This window comes from Rattus norvegicus, chromosome 1 (assembly GCF_021556685.1).
Source record: "Rattus norvegicus strain SHRSP/BbbUtx chromosome 1, alternate assembly SHRSP_T2T, whole genome shotgun sequence".
NCBI classification, from domain to species: Eukaryota; Metazoa; Chordata; class Mammalia; order Rodentia; family Muridae; genus Rattus; species Rattus norvegicus.
The window spans coordinates 84,508,015-84,532,945 of record NC_141534.1 but is presented as its reverse complement, the minus strand read 5'-3'; the positions used below and the strand labels follow the sequence as shown (position 1 = coordinate 84,532,945).

The window sequence follows — 24,931 nt, the reverse complement described above, 5'->3', positions numbered from 1 at the left end:
AGAGACCAGACTAGACCTGACCACATGGGACCAGACCACACCAGACTACACCAGAAACACACCAGACCACAACAGACACAGAACTCATTTGTCACATCTCCAAGTATTCTCTGTTTTGAGAACATATTAACACTTCCTCTTTGACAAAGTGATAAAGCAGATTCCTATTTCTCTTAAATTTGGAAAACCTCAGAATGGTAGTCTAATAAGAGCCTATAATTCATTCATTCTTATCAGGTGCAGCAAGGTGGTTCATTGGGCAAAGGTGTTTTCTAGCAAGCGTGATGATTTGAATTTGAGCCTCTGGAACTGACGAGGTGGAAGAAGAAAACCAGCCCCCAAAATTTGACTTCTAAGTCTACATATGCACCATCACAGACAGGTAGACAGACAGACAGACACACACACACAGAGACACACACACACACAGACACACACACACACAAACACACACATGAATTTTCTAAAGAATGTTCTAACAGATGTATGCAAATGAGAGAATCAGACCAAGTCTAGTTGAGGTACTGCAAACAAATATAGGAGTGGGCAGTGGGAAGGACAGAAGCTCATAGTAAAGATATAGTTCTCAGCTTCTTTTGAGACGCTACAGGGCTGTCTGCAATGATCAGTTAGTGAAGGGCACACAGCTCCTTGGTAGAATCAGGACCTTTCTCAAAGCATTATTGTAGGGTTGGTTCTTATGCTGTCTTGTTCCCAATTGGTTCTTGATCTGTCAGTAAAGAAGCCATGGGTCCCTGAGGAAAAGACACAAATAGATGCAAGAGAGTAGAGAGTCGATTTCACCATGCTTCAGAGAGAGAGAGAGAGAGAGAGAGAGAGAGAGAGAGAGAGAGAGAGAGAGAGAGAGAGGTATCAAGCAGCTATGTGAGGTCTCAGGAGGAGTGTGACCTGTGACCCCTCCTATACACCCGTGGTCAAGGAAGTTTAGAAGGAATTAGATGTATCTTAGCAACTAAAGTTTAGGGCAGGTGGGAGGTGTGGCAATAAGAATATTGTTAAGGGCACACTTTTCCAGGTGGGAGATATTAGCATCCAGAGATTGTGTCCAAATGCAAGTTGAAAAGGAACAACTATGTGTGTGTGTCTTTTATCAGTGGTTTCAAGGAAACTTGGGTTGTGGCTGGTAGTGTGACACATTATTTCTATTTCCATTCATGAAAATTGTTATGCTTTAGATTACAATATACACTTATGTGTATGTGTATATGTCTGTGTGAATCTATGCAACAGGTGTGAGAAGAAGCCAGAAGCAAGTCAGATTTCCTGGGGGTAGAGTTATATTTGTGAGCCACCAGATTTGGGTGTTAGGAGTCTACGTGTAGTCCTTTACAAGTTGAACAAGCGCTGGAACTACTGAGTCTTCTCTTTAGCCTCATCCTTCCAACATTCCATTCAGACCATTATCGTGCTCCTGAGTCCTTGATCTCATCTACTCTCTTATTGCCTGTCTCTTCCTTGACAGATCAGCTATTCATCTTCCCTACCTAGTCTGAGTGACAAGATCCAGTTTCCGTCCTTCCTTCGGACACTGCCTAGTGATCTCACATCCTGTCATGCAGTTACTCAGCTGATAATTCACTTTCAGTGGTCCTGGGTGATCTTTCTGGCCCAAGATGATGACTTTGGAGAGCAGGCCAGTTCTCTGGCCACTCAGCAGCTGAGTGCAGCTGGTGTGTGCATTGAGTTTCACCTTCATGTCCCTTCCCAACAGACCTTGGGGAAGATTGGAGAGACTGTCCAGAAGATGCAGAAATGTACAGCTAGGGTTGTTCTGGTTTTCTTAAGCAATTCAAATTTCCAGCTCATCTTGCATGGCTTACTGGCTGTCCCTGTCTCAGGTCAGGTGTGGGTCAGCAAAGGCACTCTGCACATGGCACTTGCTCTGACCGTTCCAGGCGTTTTCCAAGTGTTGCAAGGCACATTTGGCCTTCTGTATCACAGCAGCAGGGCAATTGGCTTCCCCGAGTTCCTTACTCACTTGAGCCCCAGCCAGACCCCAGAAGACATGTTTATAAAGAAGTTCTGGGAGTTCACCTTTGATTGTACATGGCCATACCAGAACAGCACAGTGACAGAGGGTGTCCAGATCTGCTCAGGCAATGAGAGTCTGAAGAACAAGCCTCATCCTTTCCCAGAAGTGAGTAAAATTGATGCTGCTTACACAGCTGTCTACAGCATTGCCCATGCCTTGCATGATATGGTAGCCAGTGCGCACCAGGATGGGAAAGGTACAAACTCCCAGGACTTCCATCACTGGCAGGTGAGAGAGATATGTGTGTGGAGTGGATGGTTCAGGGATGGTTGGGAAACAGGCATAATGCTTTTTACAAAGCTGTAGAAGTGCAGCTTACTATATGATTCAGCAAGGATGTCGTCCTTTATTCACACTGATAAGCCACCATAGAAGCTGCATTGGAGAAGAAATCCTTTCTTTGTGTCTGATCTCAGATGAATCCAGTCCCTGTGGGGTTACTCCTGTACAAGTACAAGATGCCTAGTAAAATTTAATTTTCATATAGTAGTAAACATTTTAGTGTCCCAAATTTGAGCTTAGAGTTTTAGCAGATATTAGTATAGGCATGTTGAAAGTCCAAATATCAAATATATATCAAATGCTATTTTATATGATATATCTATAATATAGCATTTGACATATATATATGTGTGTGTGTATGTGTGTGTATGTGTATCTATAATATAGCATTTGATATATATATATATATGTGTGTGTGTGTGTGTGTGTGTGTGTGTGTGTGTGTGTTTGTGTGCACATACATGCATCTGTGGCCGGCATATGTGTGTAGTTATGCAGGCACATGATAGAGGTGCGCACAGTGCACAAAACTATGTACATATTTGTGAGACTGTCTGAGGGTATGAGAAATTACTCTTTTTTTTTATTAACTTGAGTATTTCTTATTTACATTTTGAGTGTTATTCACTTTCCTGGTTTCCGGGCAAACATCCCCCTAATCCCTCCCCCTCCCACTCTTTATGGGTGTTCCCCTCCCAATCCTCCCCCCATTGCCACCCTCCCCCCAACAATCTAGTTCACTGGGGGTTCAGTCTTAGCAGGACCCAGGGCTTCCCCTTCCACTGGTGGTCTTACTAGGATATTCATTGCTATCTATGAGGTCAGAGTCCAGGGTCAGTCCATGTATAGTCTTTGGGTAGTGGCTTAGTCCCTGGAAGCTCTGGTTGGTTGGCATTGTTGTTCATATGGGGTCTCAAACCCCTTAAAGCTCTTTCAGTCCTTTCTAAGATTCTTTCAATGGGGGTCCCGTTCTCAGTTCAGTGGTTTGCTGCTGGCATTCGCCTATGTATTTGCTGTATTCTGGGTGTGTCTCTCAGGAGAGATCTACATCCGGTTCCTGTTGGCCTGCACTTCTTTCCTTCATCCATCTTATCTAGTTTGGTGGTTGTATATGTATGGGCCACATGTGGGGCAGGCTCTGAATGGGTGTTCCTTCTGTGTCTGTTTTAATCTTTGCCTCTCTATTCCCTGCCAAGGGTATTCTTGTTCCCCTTTTAAAGAAGGAGTGAAGCATTCACATTTTGGTCATCCTTCTTGAGTTTCATGTGTTCTGTGCATCTAGGGTAATTCGAGCATTTGGGCTAATATTCATTTAATCATGAGTGCATACCATGTGTATTTTTCAGTGATTGGTTTACCTCACTCAGGATATTTTCCAGTTCCATCCATTTGCCTATGAATTTCATAAATTTCATAAAGTCATTATTTTTGGTAGTTGATTAATATTCCATTATGTAGATGTACCACATTTTCTGTATCCATTCCTCTGTTGAAGGGCATGTGGTTTCTTTCCAGCTTCTGGCTATTATAAATAAGGCTGCTATGAACATAGTGGAGCACGTGTCTTTGTTATACGTTGGGGCATCTTTTGGGTATATGCCCAGAAGAGGTATAGCTGGGTCCTCAGGTAGTTCAATGTCCAATTTTCTGAGGAACCTCCAGACTGATTTCCAGAAGGTTGTACCAGTCTGCAATCCCACCAACAATGGAGGAGTGTTCCTCTCTCTCCACATCCTCGCCAGCATTTGCTGTCACCTGAGTTTTTGATTTTGGCCATTCTCACTGGTGTGAGGTGAAATCTCAGGGTTGTTTTGATTTGCATTTCCCTTATGACTAAAGATATTGAACATTTCTTAAGGTGTTTTCCAGCTATTCAGCATTCCTCATCTGTGAATTCTTTATTTAGCTCTGAACCTCATTTTTTAATCTTTATTAACTTGAGAATTTCTTATTTACATTTCGATTATTATTCCCCTTCCTGATTTCCGGGCCAACATCCCCCTAACCCCTCCCCCTCTTCTTCTATATGGACTTCCCCTCCCAATCATTCCCCCATTACCACCCTCCCCCCAACAATCACATTCACTGTGGGTTCAGTCTTGGCAGGACCAAGGGCTTCCCCTTCCACTGGTGTTCTTATTAGGCTATTCATTGCTACCTATGAGGTTGGAGCCCAGGGTCAGTCCATGTATAGTCTTTGGGTAGTGGCTCAGTCCCTGCAAGCTCTGGTTGGTTGGCATTGTTTGAACCCCATTTTTTTGGTTCTTTTTTTCGGAGCTGGGGACCGAACCCAGGTGAACCCCATTTTTAAATAGGGTTATTTGTCTCCCTGCGGTCTAACTTCTTGAGTCCTTTGTATATTTTGGATATAAGGCCTCTATCTGTTGTAGGATTGGTAAAGATCTTTTCCCAACCTGTTTGTTGCCGTTTTGTCCTAACCAGAGTGTCCTTTGCCTTATAGAAGCTTTGCAGTTTTATGAGATCCCATTTGTCGATTCTTGATCTTAGAGCATAAGCCATTGTTGTTTTGTTCAGGAAATATTCTCCAGTGCCCATGTGTTTGAGATGCTTCCCCACTTTTTCTTCTATTAGTTTGAGTGTATCTGGTTTGATGTGGAGGTCCTTGATCCACTCGGACTTAAGCTTTGTACAGGGTGATAAGCATGGATCGATTTGCATTCTTCTACATGCTGACCTCCAGTTGAACCAGCACCATTTGCTGAAAATGCTATCTTTTTTCCATTGGATGGTTTTGGCTCCTTTGTCAAAAATCAAGTAACCATAGGTGTGTGGGTTCATTTTTGGGTCTTCAATTCTATTCCACTGGTCTATCTGTCTGTTTCTGTACCAATACCATGCAGTTTTTTTTATCACTATTGCTCTGTAATACTGCTTGAGTTCAGGGATAGTGATTCCCCCTGAAGTCCTTTTATTGTTGAGGATAGTTTTAGCTATCCTGGGTTTTTTGTTATTCCAGATGAATTTGAAAATTGTTCTGTCTAACTCTCTGAAGAATTAGATTAGTATTTTGATGGGGATTGCATTGAATCTGTAGATCGCTTTTGGTAAAATGGCCATTTTTACTATATTAATCCTGCCAATCCATGAGCATGGGAGATCTTTCCATCTTCTGAGATCTTCAATTTCTTTCTTCAGAGGCTTGAAGTTCTTATCGTACAGATCTTTCACTTGCTTGGTTAAAGTCACACCGACATATTTTTTGTTATTTGGGACTACTGTGAAAGGTGTTGTTTCCCTAATTTCTTTCTCGGCTTGTTTTTATTTTGCGTAGAGGAAGGCTACTGATTTATTTGAGTTAATTTTATACCCAACCACTTTGCTGAAGGTGTTTATCAGGTTTAGTTGTTCTCTGGTGGAACTTTTGGGATCACTTAAATATACTATCACATCATCTGCAAATAGTGATATTTTGACTTCTTCTTTTCCAATCTGTATCCTTTTCATCTCCTTTTGTTGTTTGATTGCTCTGGCTAGAACTTCAAGAACTATATTGAATAAGTAGGGAGAGGGTGGGCACCCTTTTCTATTCCCTGATTTTAGTGGGATTGCTTTAAGTTTCTCTGCATTTTGTTTAATGTTAGCTACTGGTTTGCTGTATATGGCTTTTACTATGTTTAGCTATGGGCCTTGAATTCCTATTCTTTCCAGGACTTCTATCATGAAGGTGTGTTGAATTTTGTCAAATGCTTTCTCAGCACCTAATGAAATGATCATGTGGTTTTTATCTTTCAGTTTGTATATAATGGATTGTGTTGATTGTTTTCCGTATATTAAACCATGACTGGGATGAAGCCTACTTGATTGTGGTGGATGATTGTTTTGATGTGCTCTTTGATTCAGTTTGCTAGAATATTTTTCTTTTTTTCTCCATCTTTATTAACTTGAGTATTTCTTATTTACATTTCGATTGTTATTCCCCTTTCCAGTTTCTGGGCCGACATCTTCCTAACCCCTCCCCTTCGATATGGGTGTTCCCCTCCTGCTCCTCCCTACATTACCACCCTCCCCCCAACAATCCCATTCACTGGGGATTCAATCTTGGAAGGAACAAGGGCTTCCCCTTCCACTGGTGCTCTTACTAGGCTATTCATTGGTACCTATGAGGTAGGATCCAGGGTCAGTCAATGTATTGTCTTTGGGTAGTGGCTTAGTCCTGGAAGCTCTGTTTTGTTGGCATTTTTCATATGGGGTCTTAAGCCCCTTCAAGCTCTTTCAGTCCTTTCTAAGATTCCTTCAACTGGGGTCCCGTTCTCAGTTCAGTGGTTTGTTTCTGGCATTCGCCTACATATTTGCTGTGTTCTGGCTGTGTCTCTCAGGAGAGATCAACATCCAGTTCCTGTTGGCCTGCATGTCTTTGCTTCATCCATCTTATCTAATTGGGTGGCTGTATATGTATGGGCCACATGTGGGGAAGGCTGTCAATGGGTGTTCCTTCTACCTCTGGTCTAAACTTTGCCTCCCTATTCCTTCCCAAGGGTATTCTTGTTCCACTTTTAAAGAAGGAGTGAGGCATTCGCATTTTGGTTATCCTTCTTGACTTTCATGTGTTCTGTACATCTAGTGTAATTCAAGCATTTGGGCTAATAGCCATTTATCAATGAGTGGTTTGCCAGAATTTTATTGAGTATTTTTGCATCGATAAAGGGAAATTAGTCTGAAGTTCTCTTTCTTTGTTGGGTCTTTGTGTGGTTTAGGAATAAGAGTAATTGTGGCTTCATAGAAGGAATTAGGTAGCACTCCATCTGTTTCAATTTTGTCGAATAGTTTGGATATTATTGGTATGAGGTCTTCTTTGAAGGTCTGATAGAATTCTGCACTGAACCCATCTGGATCTGGGCTCTTTTTGGTTGGGATACTTTTTTAGGAGGTATGGGGTTGTTAAATGGTTTATCTGTTCCTGATTTAACTTCGGTACCTGGTATGTGTCTAGGAAATTGTCCGTTTCCTGCAGATTTTCAAGTTTTGTTGAATATAGGCTTTTGTAGTATGATCTGCTGATTTTTTGAATTTCCTCTGATTCTGTAGTTATGTCTCTCTTTTCATTTCTGATTTTGTTCATTTGTACATACTCTCTGTGTCCTCTTGTTAGTCTGGCTAAGGGTTTATCTATCTTGTTGACTTTCTCAAAGAACCAACTTTTGGTTCTGTTGATTCTTTGTATGGTCCTTTTTTTTTTTTTCTACTTTGTTGATTTCAGCTCCGAGTTTGATTATTTCCTGCCTCTACTCCTCCTGGGTGTATTTGCATCTTTTTGTTTTAGAGCTTTTAGGTGTGCTGTCAAGCTGCTGATATATACTCTCTCCTGTTTCTTTCTGCAGGGACTCAGAGCTATGAGTATTCCTCTTAGCACGGCTTTCATTGTATCCCATACATTTGGGTATGTTGTACCTTCATATTCATTAAATTCTAAGAAGTTTTTAATTTCTTTCTTTATTTCTTCTTTGACCCGGTTATCATTGAGTAGATCATTGTTCAACTTCCATGTATATGTGGGCGTTCTTCCCTTATTGTTGTTTAAGACGAGCTTTAGCCCGTCTTGGTCTGATATGATGCATGGGATGATTTCTATCTTCCTGTATCTATTGAGGCCTGTTTTATGACCAATTAAATGGTGATTTTTGGATAAAGTACCATGAGGTGGTGAGAAGCAGGTATATCCTTTTTTTTAAAGGATCGAATGTTCTATAAATATCTGTTATGTCCTTTTGGTTCATGACTTCTCTTAGCCTGTCTATGTCTCTGTTCAATTTCTGTTTCCATGATCTGTCCATTGATGCGAGTGGGGTGTTGAAATCTCCTACTGTATTGTGTGAGGTGCAATGTGTCTTTTGAGCTTTAGTAAGGTTACTTTTACGTATGTAGGTGCCCTTGTGTTTGGAGCATAGACATTTAGGATTGAGAGTTCATTTTGGTGAATTTTTCCTTTGATGAATATGAAGTGTCCTTCCTTATCTTTTTTGATGACTTTTAGTTGAAAATCGATTTTATTAGATATTAGAATGGCTACTCCAGCTTGCTTCTTCCAACCATTTGCTTGGAAAGTTGTTTTCCAGCCTTTCACTCTGAGGTAGTGTCTGTCTTTGTCTCTGAGGCGTGTTTCCTGTAGGCAGCAGAATGCAGGGTCCTCATTGCATATCCAGTTTGTTAATCTATGTCTTTCTATAGGGTAGTTGAGACCATTGCTATTGAGAGATATTAAGGAATAGCGATTGTTGCTTCCTGTCATATTCGTATTTGGATGTGAAATTATGTTTGTGTGCTTTTCTTCTCTTTGTTTTGTTGGCAAAATGATTAGTTTCTTGCTTTTTCTAGGGTGTAGCTTGCCTCCTTACATTGGGCTTTGCCATTTATTATCCTTTGTAGGGCTGGATTTGTAGAAAGATTTTGTGTTAATTTGGTTTTGTCATGGAATATATTGCTTTCTCCATCTATGTTAATTTAAAGTTTTGCTGGATACAGTAACCTGGGCTGGCATTTGTGTTCTCTTAGGGTGTGTATGACATTTGTCCAGGATCTTCTGGCTTTCATAGTCTCTGGTGATAAGTCCAGTGATTCTGATATGTCTGCCTTTGTATGTTACTTGACCTTTTCCCCTTACGGCTTTTAATTTTCTTTCTTTGTTTTTTACAGTTGGTTTTTTGATTCTTTGTGACAGGAGGAGCTTCCTTTCTGGTCCAATCTATTTGGAGTTCTGTAGGCTTCTTGTATGTTTATTTGCATCTCTTTCTTTATTACTTTTTTCTTCTTTTTTTTTTCGGAGCTGGGGACCGAACCCAGGGCCTTGCACTTACTAGGCAAGCACTCTACCACTGAGCTAAATCCCCAACCCCATCTCTTTCTTTAGGTTAGGGAAGTTTTCTTCTATGATTTTGTTGAAGATATATACTGGTCCTTTGAGCTGGGAGTCTTCACTCTCTGCTATACCTATTATCCTTAGGTTTGATCTTCTCATTGGTCCCTGGATTTCCTGTATGTTTTGGACCAGTAGCTTTTTCCGTTTTCCATTATCTTTGACAGTTGTGTCAATGATTTCTATGGAATCTTCTGCTCCTGAGATTCTCTCTTCTATCTCTTGTATTCTGTTGGTGATGCTTGTATCTATGGCTCCTTGTCTCTTCCTTTGGTTTTGTATATTCAGGGTTGTCTCCCTTTGTGCTTTCTTTATTTTTTCTATTTCCATTTTTAATTCCTTCACCTGGTTGATTGTGTTTTCCTGGAATTCTTTCAGGGATTTTTGTGATTCCTCTCTAGAGGAATGCGTTTGTCTAAGGGAGTTCTTTATGTCTTTCTTGAAGTCCTCCATCATCATCATCAAATGTGATTTTAAATCTAGATCTTGCTTTTCTGGTGTGTTTGGATATTCAGTGTTTGCTTTGGTGGGAGAATTGGGCTCCGATGATTCCATGTAGTCTTGGTTTCTGTTGCTTGGGTTCCTGTGCTTGCCTCTTACCATCAGGTTGTCTCTGGTGTTACCTTGTTCTGCTATTTCTGACAGTAGCTAGACCTTCCTATAGGCGGTGTGTCAGGAGTGCTGTAAATCTGTTTTCTTAAATCCAGTTATGGGAACAGAGTGTTCTGTTTTTGGGTGTGTAGTCTTTCCTGTCTACACTTCTTCAGCTGTTCCTGTGGGCCTGTGTCCTGAGTAGACCAGGCATGTTGCTTGGAGCAGAAAAGGTGGTCTTACATGTGATCTCGTGGCTAAAATTGCTCGTGGGGGGCTTCTTTTGAGCTCTCCATGAGGGTGGCAACCAGGAGGGCCTGTGCTGCCTTTTCCGGGAGCCCCCATGCACCAGGGTCCCAGATGGTTGTAGGTGTTTTACTCTGGAGTCAGAAATGTGGGCAGAGTGTAGTCTCTTCTGGCCTCCCAGGCATTTCTGCCCCTCTGAAGGTTTAGCTCTTCCTCCCATGGGGTTTGGGTGCCGAGAATTGTTGATCGATCCCTTCAGGTCCGGGCGGTGTCTGGACTGCTGGGGACCTGCCGCTTGAGTTCCCCATATCTTCCCATTTCCAGAGGTCCTATACAGTTTCCTCTTGGGCCAGGGATGTGGGCAGGGGTGGGCAGTATTGGTGGTCTCTCCCATTCTGCAGTCTCAGGAGTACCCACCTGTCTGGGCGGTGAGCTCTCTCCCCCAAGGGGTTTGGGAGCAGTGAGCTGTGGGCAGGGATCTGCAAGGTTGGGCTCCAGCTAAAAACCGGAAGTCGAGAAATTACTCTTAAATCACAGTTCTAGTTTATTCTTTGGGGAATGGTCTCTCACTCACACCCAGAACTTGTTGATATGGCTTGCCATGGTTGACAGCTTGCTTTGGGCATCTCCCGTTTGTACCGTTTGAAGCTGTAATTACAGCGGAGTTGCCACATACACTTGACATTTCAGAACATTCTGCGTATTTGAAGTTCTGTTCTCAAGGTTGTGTGACCAGAAATTTAACAACTGAGCCAACTCTCATGTCCTTACCTCATTGTCTATGTATACTATTATTTTATAATTTCATATATTTATGTAATACATTTTTCATTCCCCTAGTGTCTGTCTGTCTATCTGTCTGTCTGCCCCCCACCTCTTAACTACATCTTGTAGTCTGCCAGGGTAGACTATGCCCAGATCTGCAAGTTGACCCTTGAAAAACACATTACTTACTGATGAGGTAAAGTGAGTGTGTTGGCCAAGGATGGACTTTGTTTTTTATAATATTCAGTGAGATTATCTGAGTCTGTGTGTGCTTGCTGTAAGATCACAAAGTTTTGAACAGATATAGTTGTCTTTTGGCTGAGATGGACACATTGAAAATTGCAGAAAGCCTGGCTCAGTGACTCATGCCTGTCATCTAAGTACACAGGAGATTGAGGCAAAAGAATCAAGTTCCATGCCAACCTAGACTGCACAGCAAGATACTGTCACAAAATAACCATATATGGGTGTGGTGATAACTGTGTGTGTGTAATCTAGAATGAAGATGTAAAGTAAATGAAGAAGTGATGAGCAAGTGAAGGGCCAAGTAAGGCCTGAGAAGTCCTGTCTGTCAGGAAACACCTGAGGTCCAAACCAAGGATAAGAAATCTCACTATGGGAAGAAGTGATAGGATTGCAGTAGGTAGGGACAGCATGTGCCAACACCCTAGAATGGAGATAAAGAAGATGAGCCACATGTGTGGAGCTTAAGAAGTGGGACAGATGATTCAGAGTGATTGAAGGCTTAGGTGAGCTGGGGCCAGTCTGTGGAAGGCTTGCTATGGTTTGGAGTCTAAAGAGAATGATGGGAAGTTTGAATTAGTAATTCACAGCCAGATGAGACCCTGGAGCCAGCATCACATTGTGATGTTTTGGATTTCATTTTAAGGCTGAGGAGATGCCTCAGTGGGTAAAGTCTCCAAGCATAAGTTCAATTCCTGTGTCTCACATGGCAGCAGAACAGAGCATTCCTGTTAGTTGTTCCCTGAAATCCCTACTGTGTGACATATATAGTCTCTTAAAAATGACTTGGATCAAGTATTATGAATTACTAATTTAGCAAAATTAGAATATTTTCTTGAGTCCTTGGAAATATCACAGGACCTTTAGCCCCCTTATGGCTACTGTGGCCACATTTTGGTTGACCTGGCTGTGTCACTTCAGACTCCATTTGTACAAGACACTGGATAGTCAACAATATTTTCTTTTCTTTCTCAGCTGCTCCATGCGCTCAGAAAGGTACACTTCAAGACTCCTGATCGAAGTGAGATTATGTTTGATGCCAATGGAGATTTGGTGACAAAATTTGATATTTTTCAAGGGCAGAAGAACCCCAATGGTGTATTTTACTTGGTCCATGTAGGCATGATAGACCCTCAAGCCTCTTCAGGGAACAAAATGATGATCCAATTGAAGAAGGATCTCCAAGTGAGTTCCCTGAATGCAGAAATAACTGTTGTCCTAGTGTTTTAAAGTCTCAGGGAATTTCTAAGTCTAGGGTTATGAATGTTTACTTATGCATGAAGTGGATGTGGCTCTGGATTAGGCCATTCAGTTATAACTTACCATGCTTTTTACCTTACAAGAGACCTTCTTCTGAGTGAGACTTTTTGAGCAGTAAAAGTGAATGCATCAGACCTGGGGTTGTAAGGATGGCTCAGTGCTTAAAGTGTTTGCTGTGTAATGAAGTTAAAAGTCAAGATCTCCAGAACACTTGTACACGGTAACTGGGCAGTGTGGCCCACCTATAATTTCATTCTTGGAAGGTAAAGTGAATGAGATGGTCAAAGCAAGTTACCTAGTGTGCCTAGCTGTGCCAATTTTTTATGGGTTTTATTTTGAATGTCAATATGCATAGTAGAAAAGCAATAGAGGATGTTTTTCAGTATTAACCTTGGGACTCCACATGCACTCACACATACTTTCACATATCCCACATGAATGTAAAAGCACATGCGCGTGCGCGCGCGCGCGCACACACACACACACACACACACATTATAAGCTTTGTGTAAAATGGGAGGAAAGCACATACTAGACTCACAAAATAGAAACAGAATCTGTACCTGGTGGTGCTTTGAGAGTATTATCACTGTTTTCAGGACCTGCTCTGTGAAGAGGAAGAAAGTGACCCACTAAACCAACACCTTACCATGGGCGACCAAGGAAGTAGACTGAGCAGATACTCTCAGTTTACTTGCTGTGATAGATTTCCCAACCATGACACGTACCTGAGAAACAGTGTGAAGAGAGAAAAGGTTTTTAATTGACTCCTGGTGTGTGAAGTTCAAGGCCAGATGGATACATTATTTTGGGTGTATGTGTGTAGTTGAGGCAGTATGTGTTGAGAGCAGACATGTGGTTTTCCAATTCATGCGAACCATTGAAGGTATATCGAAGGAGGTTGTGATATAGATAGATTAGGTAGGTAAACACATTACATCTTGCCAGTGACCAGCCCCCATGACACATTCCTCAATTAATTCTCATATCCTTCTTCCTCCATCTACAATGGTTAATCAAATTATGAGTCCGTTGAGGAATTGATTAGGTCAGTTGTATCCATATCTCATGATTCTTTAAAAATCCATCATTTTGTAACCACTGGTGCAATACCCAAGACTTTGGGAAACATTTGAGGTTCAAATGCTGATGTTTATTAACAAAAGTATCAGCTACTTTGATATAGACCTGTCTATGTGTGTAGTTTGATGCATCAAAATGACTCAGCTTCCTGTCCTATGCCTGCCTTAAGCTATCTAGGAAAGGCTTTGTCAAGCATGTAATTTTATGGAGATGGTCCATCATTTTGCATAGCAATGATGGGTGCACTCTGAGATGTGGGGTTTTCAGAGAGTTCATCATGGGTTTGCATCTTGGTGTTCATATTCCTTTCCTACCACTATTATATAGCCTATTGATTCCTGTGTATGAACTCACCCTATTTGGCAGATTTCCTGCAGAGTCAACATGAATTTGTACTTTCTAGTAGGGATGCTGTATAGATGAAATGATGATTTTCCTGATAATGATTTTATTGCATTTCTAAATTGATACAAGTGATCTCAATGCCCCTGTAGAGTAAAAGCTGCAAATAGTTTCATATGTCACAGGATATTGTACTAGGAAAAGAAAGCAGGCTTGGAACAAATGTATAGTCAAGAAAAACATTCCTTCTAGGTTAGGAAAAAGGCCACTAACTGGTAAGTAAAGGTCATGAATTTGGCATGGGCAATTTATTATAGGTGCAAGGACAGAAAATAAATGCTCGTCTAGTCTATCTATACAATGTTTCAAAATAATTAGATACAAGGCAGATGATTTGGCTCTTGACAAAGAAGTGCTGCTTACTTATGACATAAAATTATTGCTTCAAGCTTATAATCAACTTATGGATCTAGTAACAGATTATTAATGTCTGAATGGAAAGACATAAAGCAATTCTGCTGCAACTCCTTAAGTCTTATAGATCTATGACATGAACCATTGACTTAAACTTACTCTGAACTTACAGAATGCAACTTAGAAAACCATGTGATCAATTATTCTGGGAAAGTATAATAACTAACAAGTATAAAAAAGTGACAGTGTAGCCTTCTTTATTTTCATCTTATATTTGTGTCTCTGTATGTGCCTGAAAATTTTCTTTTCTTCTTTTTTATCCTTCCCTTCCCTTCCCCCTTCCTTCCCTTCCCTTCCCTTCCCTTCCCTTCCCTTCCCTTCCCTTCCCTTCCCTTCCCTTTCCTTTTTGGCTCACAAATAGTTAAGGAATTCCAAGCCTCTTGCCTGGCAAGTGAGAAACCTGGGTCAAAGAGAAAGAAATGAAGTAATTAAGCCTTTTCTTTCCCAGTGCTACTCTCAGCAGGAGTTAATTGCCAGAAAAAGACTGCTTTTGTCATAGAATAGCAAAGAGTTAAAAAGTTAAATTGCAAGAAGCCTTCATCTTCTGGCCCTGATTTTATTTTGCTACCCTTGCTGCATTCACCTGATTCCTGAGGAAGTCAGAAGTGTGAATTGTATCCTCTGGTACTAGTGTTCCAGTGAGGTGCTCTGTGGGTGCTGGGAGCTGAACACTGCTTCTCTGCAGGAGCACCCTGTACTCCATACAGCTGAGCCACTAATATAGCCCTTTACCTTCAATTGTTAACAAAAGAGCTACAGAGAGATTGGAAGCCAAACCTTCTCCTAGTTTCCTATATTTTTGAAACTATTAGCTAAGGAAACTATGTGTAGCCCATCCTCTATTATGTACAAGGTTATCTCTACAGTCTAGCATCACTAGGGACATCAATGTTTTCTGAAAGGCCTCTCCTCTAGGGAGCTGAGAGGAAACAGTTTTGTTCAGCTTCTCAGTGTGATTTCAAGCATCTGTATCCCTGGAGAGTCATTGGTAACACTATACTCCTTGTTACTAGGTGCCCCCCTCCATCTGCAGTGAGAGCTGCCTTCCAGGGTTTAGCCAAGTGCCCAGACTGGGAGCCCCCCACTGCTGTTTTGATTGCAGTCCATGCCCTGAAGGACAGTTTGCAGACCAAAGAGGTAAGAGCTTATGGACCTGTAATCTGAGTGAGCTACATGGCACTGAGAACCTCCTGTATTTCTCCAATTCCTCAGCAATTGTTCTACTGTTGTGAAGAGACACCATTACCAAGGCAGCTTTTAAAGGGAACATTGAATTGTGGGCTTACTTAGAGTTTCACAGGTTGAATCCATGATTATAATGGTAGGATATGTGTCAGAATGCAGTCAGGCATGTTGGTACACCAGTATCTGAGAGCTGAAATTCTGATCTATAGGCAGCATGCCAGAAGTGATGTGGAATGTGGATGTGTTGTGGAATTTTGAACTCTCAAAGCTGATCTCGTGGAATAGAGTGATCCAGTGCAAGACTCAGAATGGCAGATAATGCCAAATGACTGGAAGTAGCAGGTATAGAAAGAAGAGATCAGTATCTGACTAGCATAATCCCTAAATTCTGTTAATAAGTTTATTAGGTCTTTGTGTTACATATGTGGGAACTAAAATGGGCTAAAGCAGGCATAGAAATGCCCTGTTGTTACTTGGCAGAAAATGGGCCAAGAAAAGCTTTCAGAATTACATTTACCAAACAGTGTACACCCTCTGGACCCTGATGAAGAAACATGACATAACTGAGTGTTCTTGGTGCAGGCCTTTAATTCCAGCATTGGGAAGCAGAGGCAGGCTCATTTCAATGAGTTTAAAGCCAACCTGGTCTACAGAGTGAGTTCTAGGACAACAAAGGTTATAGAGGGTAACCCTGTCTAGATAAACCTAAACCAACCAACAAAACAAACAGATGAACAAACTAGAAAGAAGCATAGCATTAGGTACTTTCACAAGCTTCTACTGGTCTCATAAAGACACCCTGATTTCCACTGACACTAATCAATCTTACTTGTTTCTTAAATCTCATAGTGGAAGTTGTATTGTGACTTCTTTCTTTGTATTAGTAGGGTTCATTTTAGTGGTTGAATTGGAACAGGGTACCACATTCTGGACTGTTTTCTGCAGAACTTACTACTTTATATTCTGAAAGCTGGAAACGTAAGATGAAGTTGCCATTAGGGTTGATTTTTGCTGAGGATTGAGTCGGAGGATGTACCTACATGCATGTGTACATGTCTGCCTGTCTGACTGCCCTCCTTTCAATTTGTTTTTTGGCTTTTTGACAAGGTTTTAATATAGAGCCTTGGCTGGCATTGAACTCACCTTTTTGAACAGTCTATGAACTGAAAGATATTTACCTTTCTCTGCCTCTCAGGTGCTGAGATTGAATTACTTGCCATCGTTCCCTGCCCCAATTCCCTCTTCTTATTAATATTGCAGTCCTGTTGGAACTAGGATCTCCTCTCATGACATCACGTAGCCTTTATTACAACATCTCCAGTTAACTTAATGAGAAATTTCAGGATACTGATGGGTAGGAGTTTCACAAATGAATATTGGGTGCATAACTCAGTCTAAAATATTTGTTAACGTGACCTTTTAGTAGTGGAGAAAAAAATGAACCACTAAGCTCACATTATTGAAATGTATAGTTGGTACTCAATGTGGTCAACTCAGTGATCTCTAGGTTCAGTGAGAGATCTTTTCTCAACTACTAGGGTGGTAAGGATTTGAAGAGAAATGGATCAGCAGTTAGGAATATCTGCATGGTGCCTCACAACCATGTGTAAATCCAGTTTCAGGGGATTTGATGCCACCTTCTGACTTCTACCCCTACCAGGCATTCACATGATGGCCTTTTATATGTACAGACAAAACTCCCAAATAGTAAAATACAGTAAATAATTCTAAAAGATAAGTTGTTGAGACTTGTGAAATCGTTTTGAGTACTCACTGTTAGCTTTGATAACCTGAGATCAGCTCCTGAGATCCACAGGGTGGAAGGAGAGGATTAAATTTCTAAAATTTGTCCTGATCTCCAAGTGCACACCATGGCATTTCTAAGCCTACCTACATACATAAACACAGCAAAATATTAAAATGTATAATATATGTATTATATATGAATAAATTTTATTAGTAAAATATGGTGTGAGAAGTGACTTAGAAACAATATCTGATGATAATCTTTGATCCCACATGCATGTGATTCCAATACACATACATATACACACACAAACATGGACACACACACAAACTCACATAAGTTAGGTATAGTAGTACAATTTTATAAGCACAACATGAAAGGGGATGAGGAAGGAAGCTTATGAATTCACAATAATCTACTATTCAGCCAATTCTAGGCCAAGTGGTGTTACAGGAGACACCGTTTTAAGACATAAATACCCCTACCTCCCCCAATAAAACAGATATAGAGTATTCATTTTTTTGTACCTCTAACTCAATTACATCCCTGATCATCAAGAATAATTCATAAATATACTAATTGCTGGAAATGCCTCAAGCGAAATTACCACATGGGATACCTTCCTTCAGAGCCAATGAAGTTCCTATACTGTTACAGACATAGTGTCTTTGTGTTGCTCATAGACATGAAGAGATGTCTTCTGTGTCCCAAGGAGCAGTACTCAAGCAATACCAGAGACCATTGCCTCCCCAGGACAGAGATCTTCCTGGCCTTTGAGGAACCATTGGGATTCATATTGGCTTTGATGGCAATCTTGCTGGCTGGTCTGGCTCTCCTGGTACTTGGAGTTTTCCTGAAGCATCGAGACACACCTGTGGTCAGGGCCAACAACAGAACTCTCAGCTACTTCCTCCTGATCTCTCTTTCCCTCTGTTCCCTCTGTTCCTTGCTTTTCCTTGGGAGACCCACTGTCACCACCTGTCTCCTCCGCCAGACCACGTTTGCTGTGGTGTTCACAGTGGCTGTCTCCTCTGTTCTGGCCAAGACTGTCACAGTAGTCCTGGCCTTCAGAGTCACCAAGCCAGGAAGCAGGATTCAGGTATGCCTGAGCCCTGGTGCTTCAACCTCAGTCATCCTCATTGCTTCCTTAATACAGACTGTTCTTTGTGGAGTGTGGTTGGCTACCTCCCCACCATTCCCAGAGAGGGATATGATCTCAGAGCCCCGGCACATTGTGATCCAGTGCCAGGAGGGTTCTGGTGCCACCTTCTTCTGTGTTCTGGGCTTCTTAGGTTTCCTGGCAGTGGGTACCTTCTCTGTGGCTTTTCTGGCCAGGGACCTACCAGATGTCTTCAATGAGACCAAGTTCCTCACTTTCAGCATGCTGCTCTTCTGCAGTGTCTGGACAGCCTTCCTGCCCCTGTACCACAGTGCCCGGGGAAAGTCCACTGTGGCGGTAGAGATCTTTTCCATCCTGGCCTCCACTGCTGGACTTTTGTGTGGCATCTTCATCCCCAAATGCTACATCATCTTGTTGAAACCAGAAAAGAATACCCCTGCCTGGCTAAGGCAAGGCCGCTGTGCACATCAAGACAGGCAGTTTTCGATGCTCCACAGAAGGTGATAGTTCTCAGGGGTATAAACAGGAGCAAGTGCTTGAATTCGATTCATTGTTTATTTATTGATCAAAATGTATTGAAAAGTTAGATCAAGATTCAAATTAAGATACTTATAACAAAACACAAATGACTATTAAGCTTATAGTTGACATATAGTCACTGACTATTCTGTCCATATGTGTTGCTGAAAGTCATCACAGTTTAAAAACTCGAAAGGGGAGCACAGAAGATCCCACAATGGGTTAAAATCTTTGCCAGTAATCATTTCAACTTGAGTGGGATACCCAGGACCCACATGATGGATGTAGTGAAGTGACATTACTAATTTGTGCTTTGACCTCTGCATGATAATGACATAACATCTGTCACATCCATATACACAAAGTATCAGTGCAAAGGTGGGAAAAAGTGTCATAAAGCGATGATGATGATGATGATGTCAAGGGTTGCTGAGCATCTGTGAAACTGAGAGGCAGATTGTTGTTCTGTCTTTTCTATTTTGAAAGGAGCAGTAGTGGGAATTTTACCTTTCACTCAAAGTTCCTTTACAGATGTACCATTTGATTGATCTATGTTGCTCTTAAATAAATGTCCCAGAAATATAAAGTACGTCTGTAAAGATCGTAAATGAATCTTCAGAAAGCATTATTTATACACTAAAATTTGAAAGAATCTAAATGTTTATGAGTTGACAAATGTTTGGTATGGCTTACTCAATGACTAGGGCATTTTTGTAAATAAGAAATAAACATAAGTAGGAGTATACTGTTTAATATATAGTTAAGCATTAGAATTTTATAGTTAGTTAAGGAATACAACCAAAATAATATATATTTGTTGGGAGCGATGCCCTTAAAACCCTCCATTATTGATGTTAATAGTATAGTTAGAGTTAAGTATGACTGGCTTCATAGAAAATCCCCAGCCAGCTGCAGAAGACTAATACAAATCTCGTTGTCAGGATGCCTAATGATAGTAAACTTGTGACCTTTCTGAGAAACCAACATCCTGCTGATTAATGATATGACAAACCTGTAACCTTTCTCAAAAACCAACATTCTGTTGACATCAGCTGACCACGAGAGCTCTGTATCCTTGGCTTGCGTAAAGGCTTCCCGCTTCCCCCCTCCCTCTGTCACTCCTGCTATGGTATAAATTCAGCATTGGGAAAAAATAAAATTGTCGCCTTAATCAGACTCTTGTCCTGGCATCCTTCTTTGCATCTCTTGTTCCCCATTCTCTCCTAAGTGGTCCCCAACTTCTGCTGACTGCCCTGTGGGCTGGGGCATATTTTAATATTCCATTTAATGAAATATTCTGAAGAATCAAACCAACAGCGACACATATTAGACTCATAGTTTCTTGAGTTTTGTTAAGGGGAGATTAGTAAGGGTGCAGTATTTCTCTCTGGAGTGATGAAGTTCTAAAAGTTGACTCTGTGGGACTGAAGAGATTGCTTAGTGTTTAGAGTACTTGCTAGTCCTTCAGAGGATCCCAGTTTGGTTGACAGGACTGATGTTAGGCAGCTTACATCCACCTGTAATTACAGTTCCAGGGATCCAATAGCTCTGGCCTCTGTGTTCACTTGCACTTCTGTGCTCATGCTGCCTACCACACATCATAAAAGTAAAAAAAAAATTATTAATGAGTATAAGACAACCCAAATATATATGAGACCGGTAAATTGTCATTACTTTTTATTTATTTATTTGGGAATTGTCAGGACATTCAGGCTGGTTTCAAACTTGTAGCAATTTTTTTGTTTTAACCTCCCAAGGGCTTCTACTTTAGGTTTGCTTCCACACCTGGCAAACTTCATAATGTAAATGGATGAATTGTACACTATGTGATTTATATCATAGAAGGCTAGTAGTAAAAATAATTATCCATCAATTACAGAGTATGATATTTCCTAATAGTCTGATATATAAGAAAATGTCAAACTATTGATAATGAATGTTAAACAATTATAGGCCTAAATATCAGTGAACCAGAGTTATTACTAATATATTTTATTTATTTTTTATTTTTTATCTTTATTAACTTGAGTATTTCTTATTTACATTTCAATTGCTATTCCCCTTCCCAGTTTCCAGGCCAACATCCCCCTAATCCCTCCCACTCCCCTTCTCTGTGGGTGTTCCCCTCCACATCCTTCCCCATTACTGCCATCCCTGCAACAATCAAGTTCCCTGAGGGTTTAGTCTTGGCAGGACCGAGGGCTTCCCCTTCCACTGGTGCTCATATTAGGCTATTTATTGCTACCTATGAGGTTGGAGTCCAGGGTCAGTCCATGTATAGTCTTTGGGTAGTGACTTAGTCCCTGGAAGCTCTGGTTGCTTGGCATTGTTGTTCATATGGGGTCTCAAGCCCCTTAAAGCTATTTCAGTCCTTTCTCTGGTTCCTTCAATGGGGGTCCCGTTCTCAGTTCAGTGGTTTGCTGCTGGCATTCGCCTATGTATTTGCTGTATTCTGGATGTGTCTCTCAGGAGAGATCTACATCCAGTTCCTGTCGGCGTGCATTTCTTTGCTTCATCTGTCTTGTCTAATTGGGTGGCTGTATATGTATGGGCCACATGTGGGGCAGGCTCTGAGTGGGTGTTCCTTCTGCTCTAAACTTTGCCTCCCTATTCCTTCCCAAGGGTATTCTTGTTCCACTTTTAATGAAGTAGTGAAGCATTCGCATTTTGGTCATTCTTCTTGAGTTTCATGTGTTCTGTGCATCTAGGGCAATTCGAGCATTTGGGCTAATGGCCACTTATCAATGAGTGCATACCATGTGTGTTTTTCTGTGATTGGGTTACCTCACTCAGGATGATATTTTCCAGTTCCATCCATTTGCCTTTGAATTTCATAAAGTCATTGTTTTTTGATAGCTGATTAATATTCCATTGTGTAAATGTACCATATTTTTTGTATCCATTCCTTTGTTGAAGGTCATCTGGGTTCTTTCTAGCTTCTGGCTATTATGAATAAGGCTGCTATGAACATAGTGGAGCACGTGTCTTTGTTATATGTTGGGGCATCTTTTGTGTATATGCCCAAGAGAGGTATAGCTGGGTCCTCAGGTAGTTCAATATCCAATTTTCTGAGGATCCTCCAGACTGATTTCCATAATGGTTGTACCAGTCCGCAATTCCACCAACAATGGAGGAGTGTTCCTCTTTCTCCACATCCTCACCAGGATTTGCTGTCACCTGAGTTTTTGATCTTAGCCATTCTAACTGGTGTGAGGTGAAATCTCAGGTTTGTTTTGATTTGCATTTCCCTTATGACTAAAGATGTTGAACATTTCTTTAGGTGTTTCTCAGCCATTCGGCATTCCTCAGCTGTGAATTCTTTGTTTAGCTCTGAACCCCACTTTTTTAAAAAAATTTATTCATTTATAATATATAAGTACACTGTAGCTGTCTTCAGATACACCAGAAGACGGCATCGGATCTCATTACAGATGGTTGTGAGCCACCATGTGGTTGCTGGGAATTGAACCACAGGAATTCTGGAAGAGTAGTCGGGTGCTCTTAACCGCTGAGCCATCTCTCCAGCCCAAAACTAAGTTTTTAAAATGGGCAGTTAGATCAGATACAAATGTAGCCAATGAACCGCTAATAGGGAAACTAAAGATAAAGGTTTTGCCTTTAGATGTGTAATTGTCAGAAGACATCGAGGGAAGGCTAAAGTCATGAAATTAAGTTTTCTGGAGATGATCCACCATTTATGCATGGACTGGGATGGGTAAACTTTGAGAGGCAAAGCCCCAAGAGACTTCATCTCAGAATTGCTTCTTGCTATTGTTTTGTTTTTGTTTTTGTTTTTTTCTTTTTTTTCTCTTTTTTTTATTAACTTGAGTATTTCTTATATACATTTCTTTTTTTTTAAATTTATTTAATACTTAATAATAATTCTTTGGTTTCCGGGCAAACATCCCCCTCCCCCCTCCACTTCTTTATGGGTGTTCCCCTCCCAACCCTCCCCCCATTGCCGCCCTCCCCCCATAGTCTAGTTCACTGGGGGTTCAGTCTTAGCAGGACCCAGGGCTTCCCCTTCCACTGGTGCTCTTACTAGGATATTCATTGCTACCTATGGAGTCAGAGTCCAGGGTCAGTCCATGTATAGTCTTTAGGTAGTGGCTTAGTCCCTGGAAGCTCTGGTTGCTTGACATTGTTGTACTTTTGGGGTCTCGAGCCCCTTCAAGCTCTTCCAGTTCTTTCTCTGATTCCTTCAACGGGGACCTATTCTCAGTTCAGTGGTTTGCTGCTGGCATTCGCCTCTGTATTTGCTGTATTCTGGCTGTGTCTCTCAGGAGCGATCTACATCCGGCTCCTGTCGGTCTGCATTTCTTTGCTTCATCCATCTTGTCTAATTGGGTGGCTGTATATGTATGGGCCACCTGTGGGGCAGGCTCTGAATGGGTGTTCCTTCAGTCTCTGTTTTAATCTTTGCCTCTCCCTTCCCTGCCAAGGGTATTCTTTTTCCTCATTTAAAGAAGGAGTGAAGCATTCACAGTTTGATCATCCGTCTTGAGTTTCGTTTGTTCTAGGGATCTAGGGTAATTCAAGCATTTGGGCTAATAGCCACTTATCAATGAGTGCATACCATGTATGTCTTTCTGTGATTGGGTTAGCTCACTCAGGATGATATTTTCCAGTTCCAACCATTTGCCTACGAATTTCATAAACTCATTGTTTTTGATAGCTGAGTAATATTCCATTGTGTAGATGTACCATATTTTCTGTATCCATTCCTCTGTTGAAGGGCATCTGGGTTCTTTCCAGCTTCTGGCTATTATAAATAAGGCTGCGATGAACATAGTGGAGCACGTGTCTTTTTTATGTGTTGGGGCATCTTTTGGGTATATGCCCAAGAGAGGTATAGCTGGATCCTCAGGCAGTTCAATGTCCAATTTTCTGAGGAACCTCCAGACGGATTTCCATAATGGTTGTACCAGTCTGCAATCCCACCAACAATGGAGGAGTGTTCCTCTTTCTCCGCATCCTCGCCAGCATCTGCTGTCACCTGAGTTTTTGATCTTAGCCATTCTCACTGGTGTGAGGTGAAATCTCAGGGTTGTTTTGATTTGCATTTCCCTTATGACTAAAGATGTTGAACATTTCTTTAGGTGTTTCTCAGCCATTTGGCATTCCTCAGCTGTGAATTCTTTGTTTAGCTCTGAACCCCATTTTTTAATAGGGTTATTTGTCTCCCTGCGGTCTAACTTCTTGAGTTCTTTGTATATTTTGGATATAAGGCCTCTATCTGTTGTAGGACTGGTAAAGATCTTTTTCCAATCTGTTGGTTGCCGTTTTGTCCTAAGCAGAGTGTCCTTTGCCTTACAGAAGCTTTGCAGTTTTATGAGATCCCATTTGTTGATTCTTGATCTTAGAGCATAAGCCATTGGTGTTTTGTTCAGGAAATTTTTTCCAGTGCCCATGTGTTCCAGATGCTTCCCTAGTTTTTCTTCTATTAGTTTGAGTGTGTCTGGTTTGATGTGGAGGTCCTTGATCCACTTGGACTTAAGCTATGTACAGGGTGATAAGCATGGATCGATCTGCATTCTTCTACATGTTGACCTCCAGTTGAACCAGCACCATTTGCTGAAAATGCTATCTTTTTTCCATTGGATGGTTTTGGCTCCTTTGTCAAAAATCAAGTGACCATAGGTGTGTGGGTTCATTTCTGGGACTTCAATTCTAATCCATTGGTCTATCTGTCTGTCCCTGTACCAATACCATGCAGTTTTTATCACTATTGCTCTGTAATACTGCTTGAGTTCAGGGATAGTGATTCCCCCTGAAGTTCTTTTATTGTTGAGGATAGTTTTAGCTATCCTGGGTTTTTTGTTATTCCAGATGAATTTGCAAATTGTTCTGTCTAACTCTCTAAAAAAGGGATTGGAATTTTGATGGGGATTGCATTGAATCTGTAGATCGCTTTTGGTAAAATGCCCATTTTTACTATATTAATCCTGCCAATCCATGAGTATGGGAGATCTTTCCATCTTCTGAGGTCTTCTTCAATTTCTTTCTTCAGTTTCTTGAAGTTCTTACTGTACAGATCTTTTACTTGCTTGGTTAAAGTCACACCGAGGTACTTTATATTATTTGGATCTATTATGAGGGTGTCGTTTCCCTAATTTCGTTCTCGGCTTGTTTCTCTTTTGTGTAGAGGAA

The 24,931-nt window shown here is 41.2% G+C and overlaps 1 protein-coding gene across 1 annotated transcript; it reads left to right on the top strand.

The window, feature by feature from the left end:
* The first annotated feature begins 1,480 nt into the window (after positions 1 to 1,480).
* Vom2r35 (vomeronasal 2 receptor, 35) lies at positions 1,481 to 18,766 on the top strand. The gene is given in 4 exon segments (NM_001099473.1): positions 1,481 to 2,281; positions 12,027 to 12,263; positions 15,224 to 15,347; positions 17,826 to 18,766. Coding segments are annotated over 4 exon segments (1,818 nt in total). The 5' UTR covers positions 1,481 to 1,765.
* Positions 18,767 to 24,931: the final 6,165 nt, after the last annotated feature.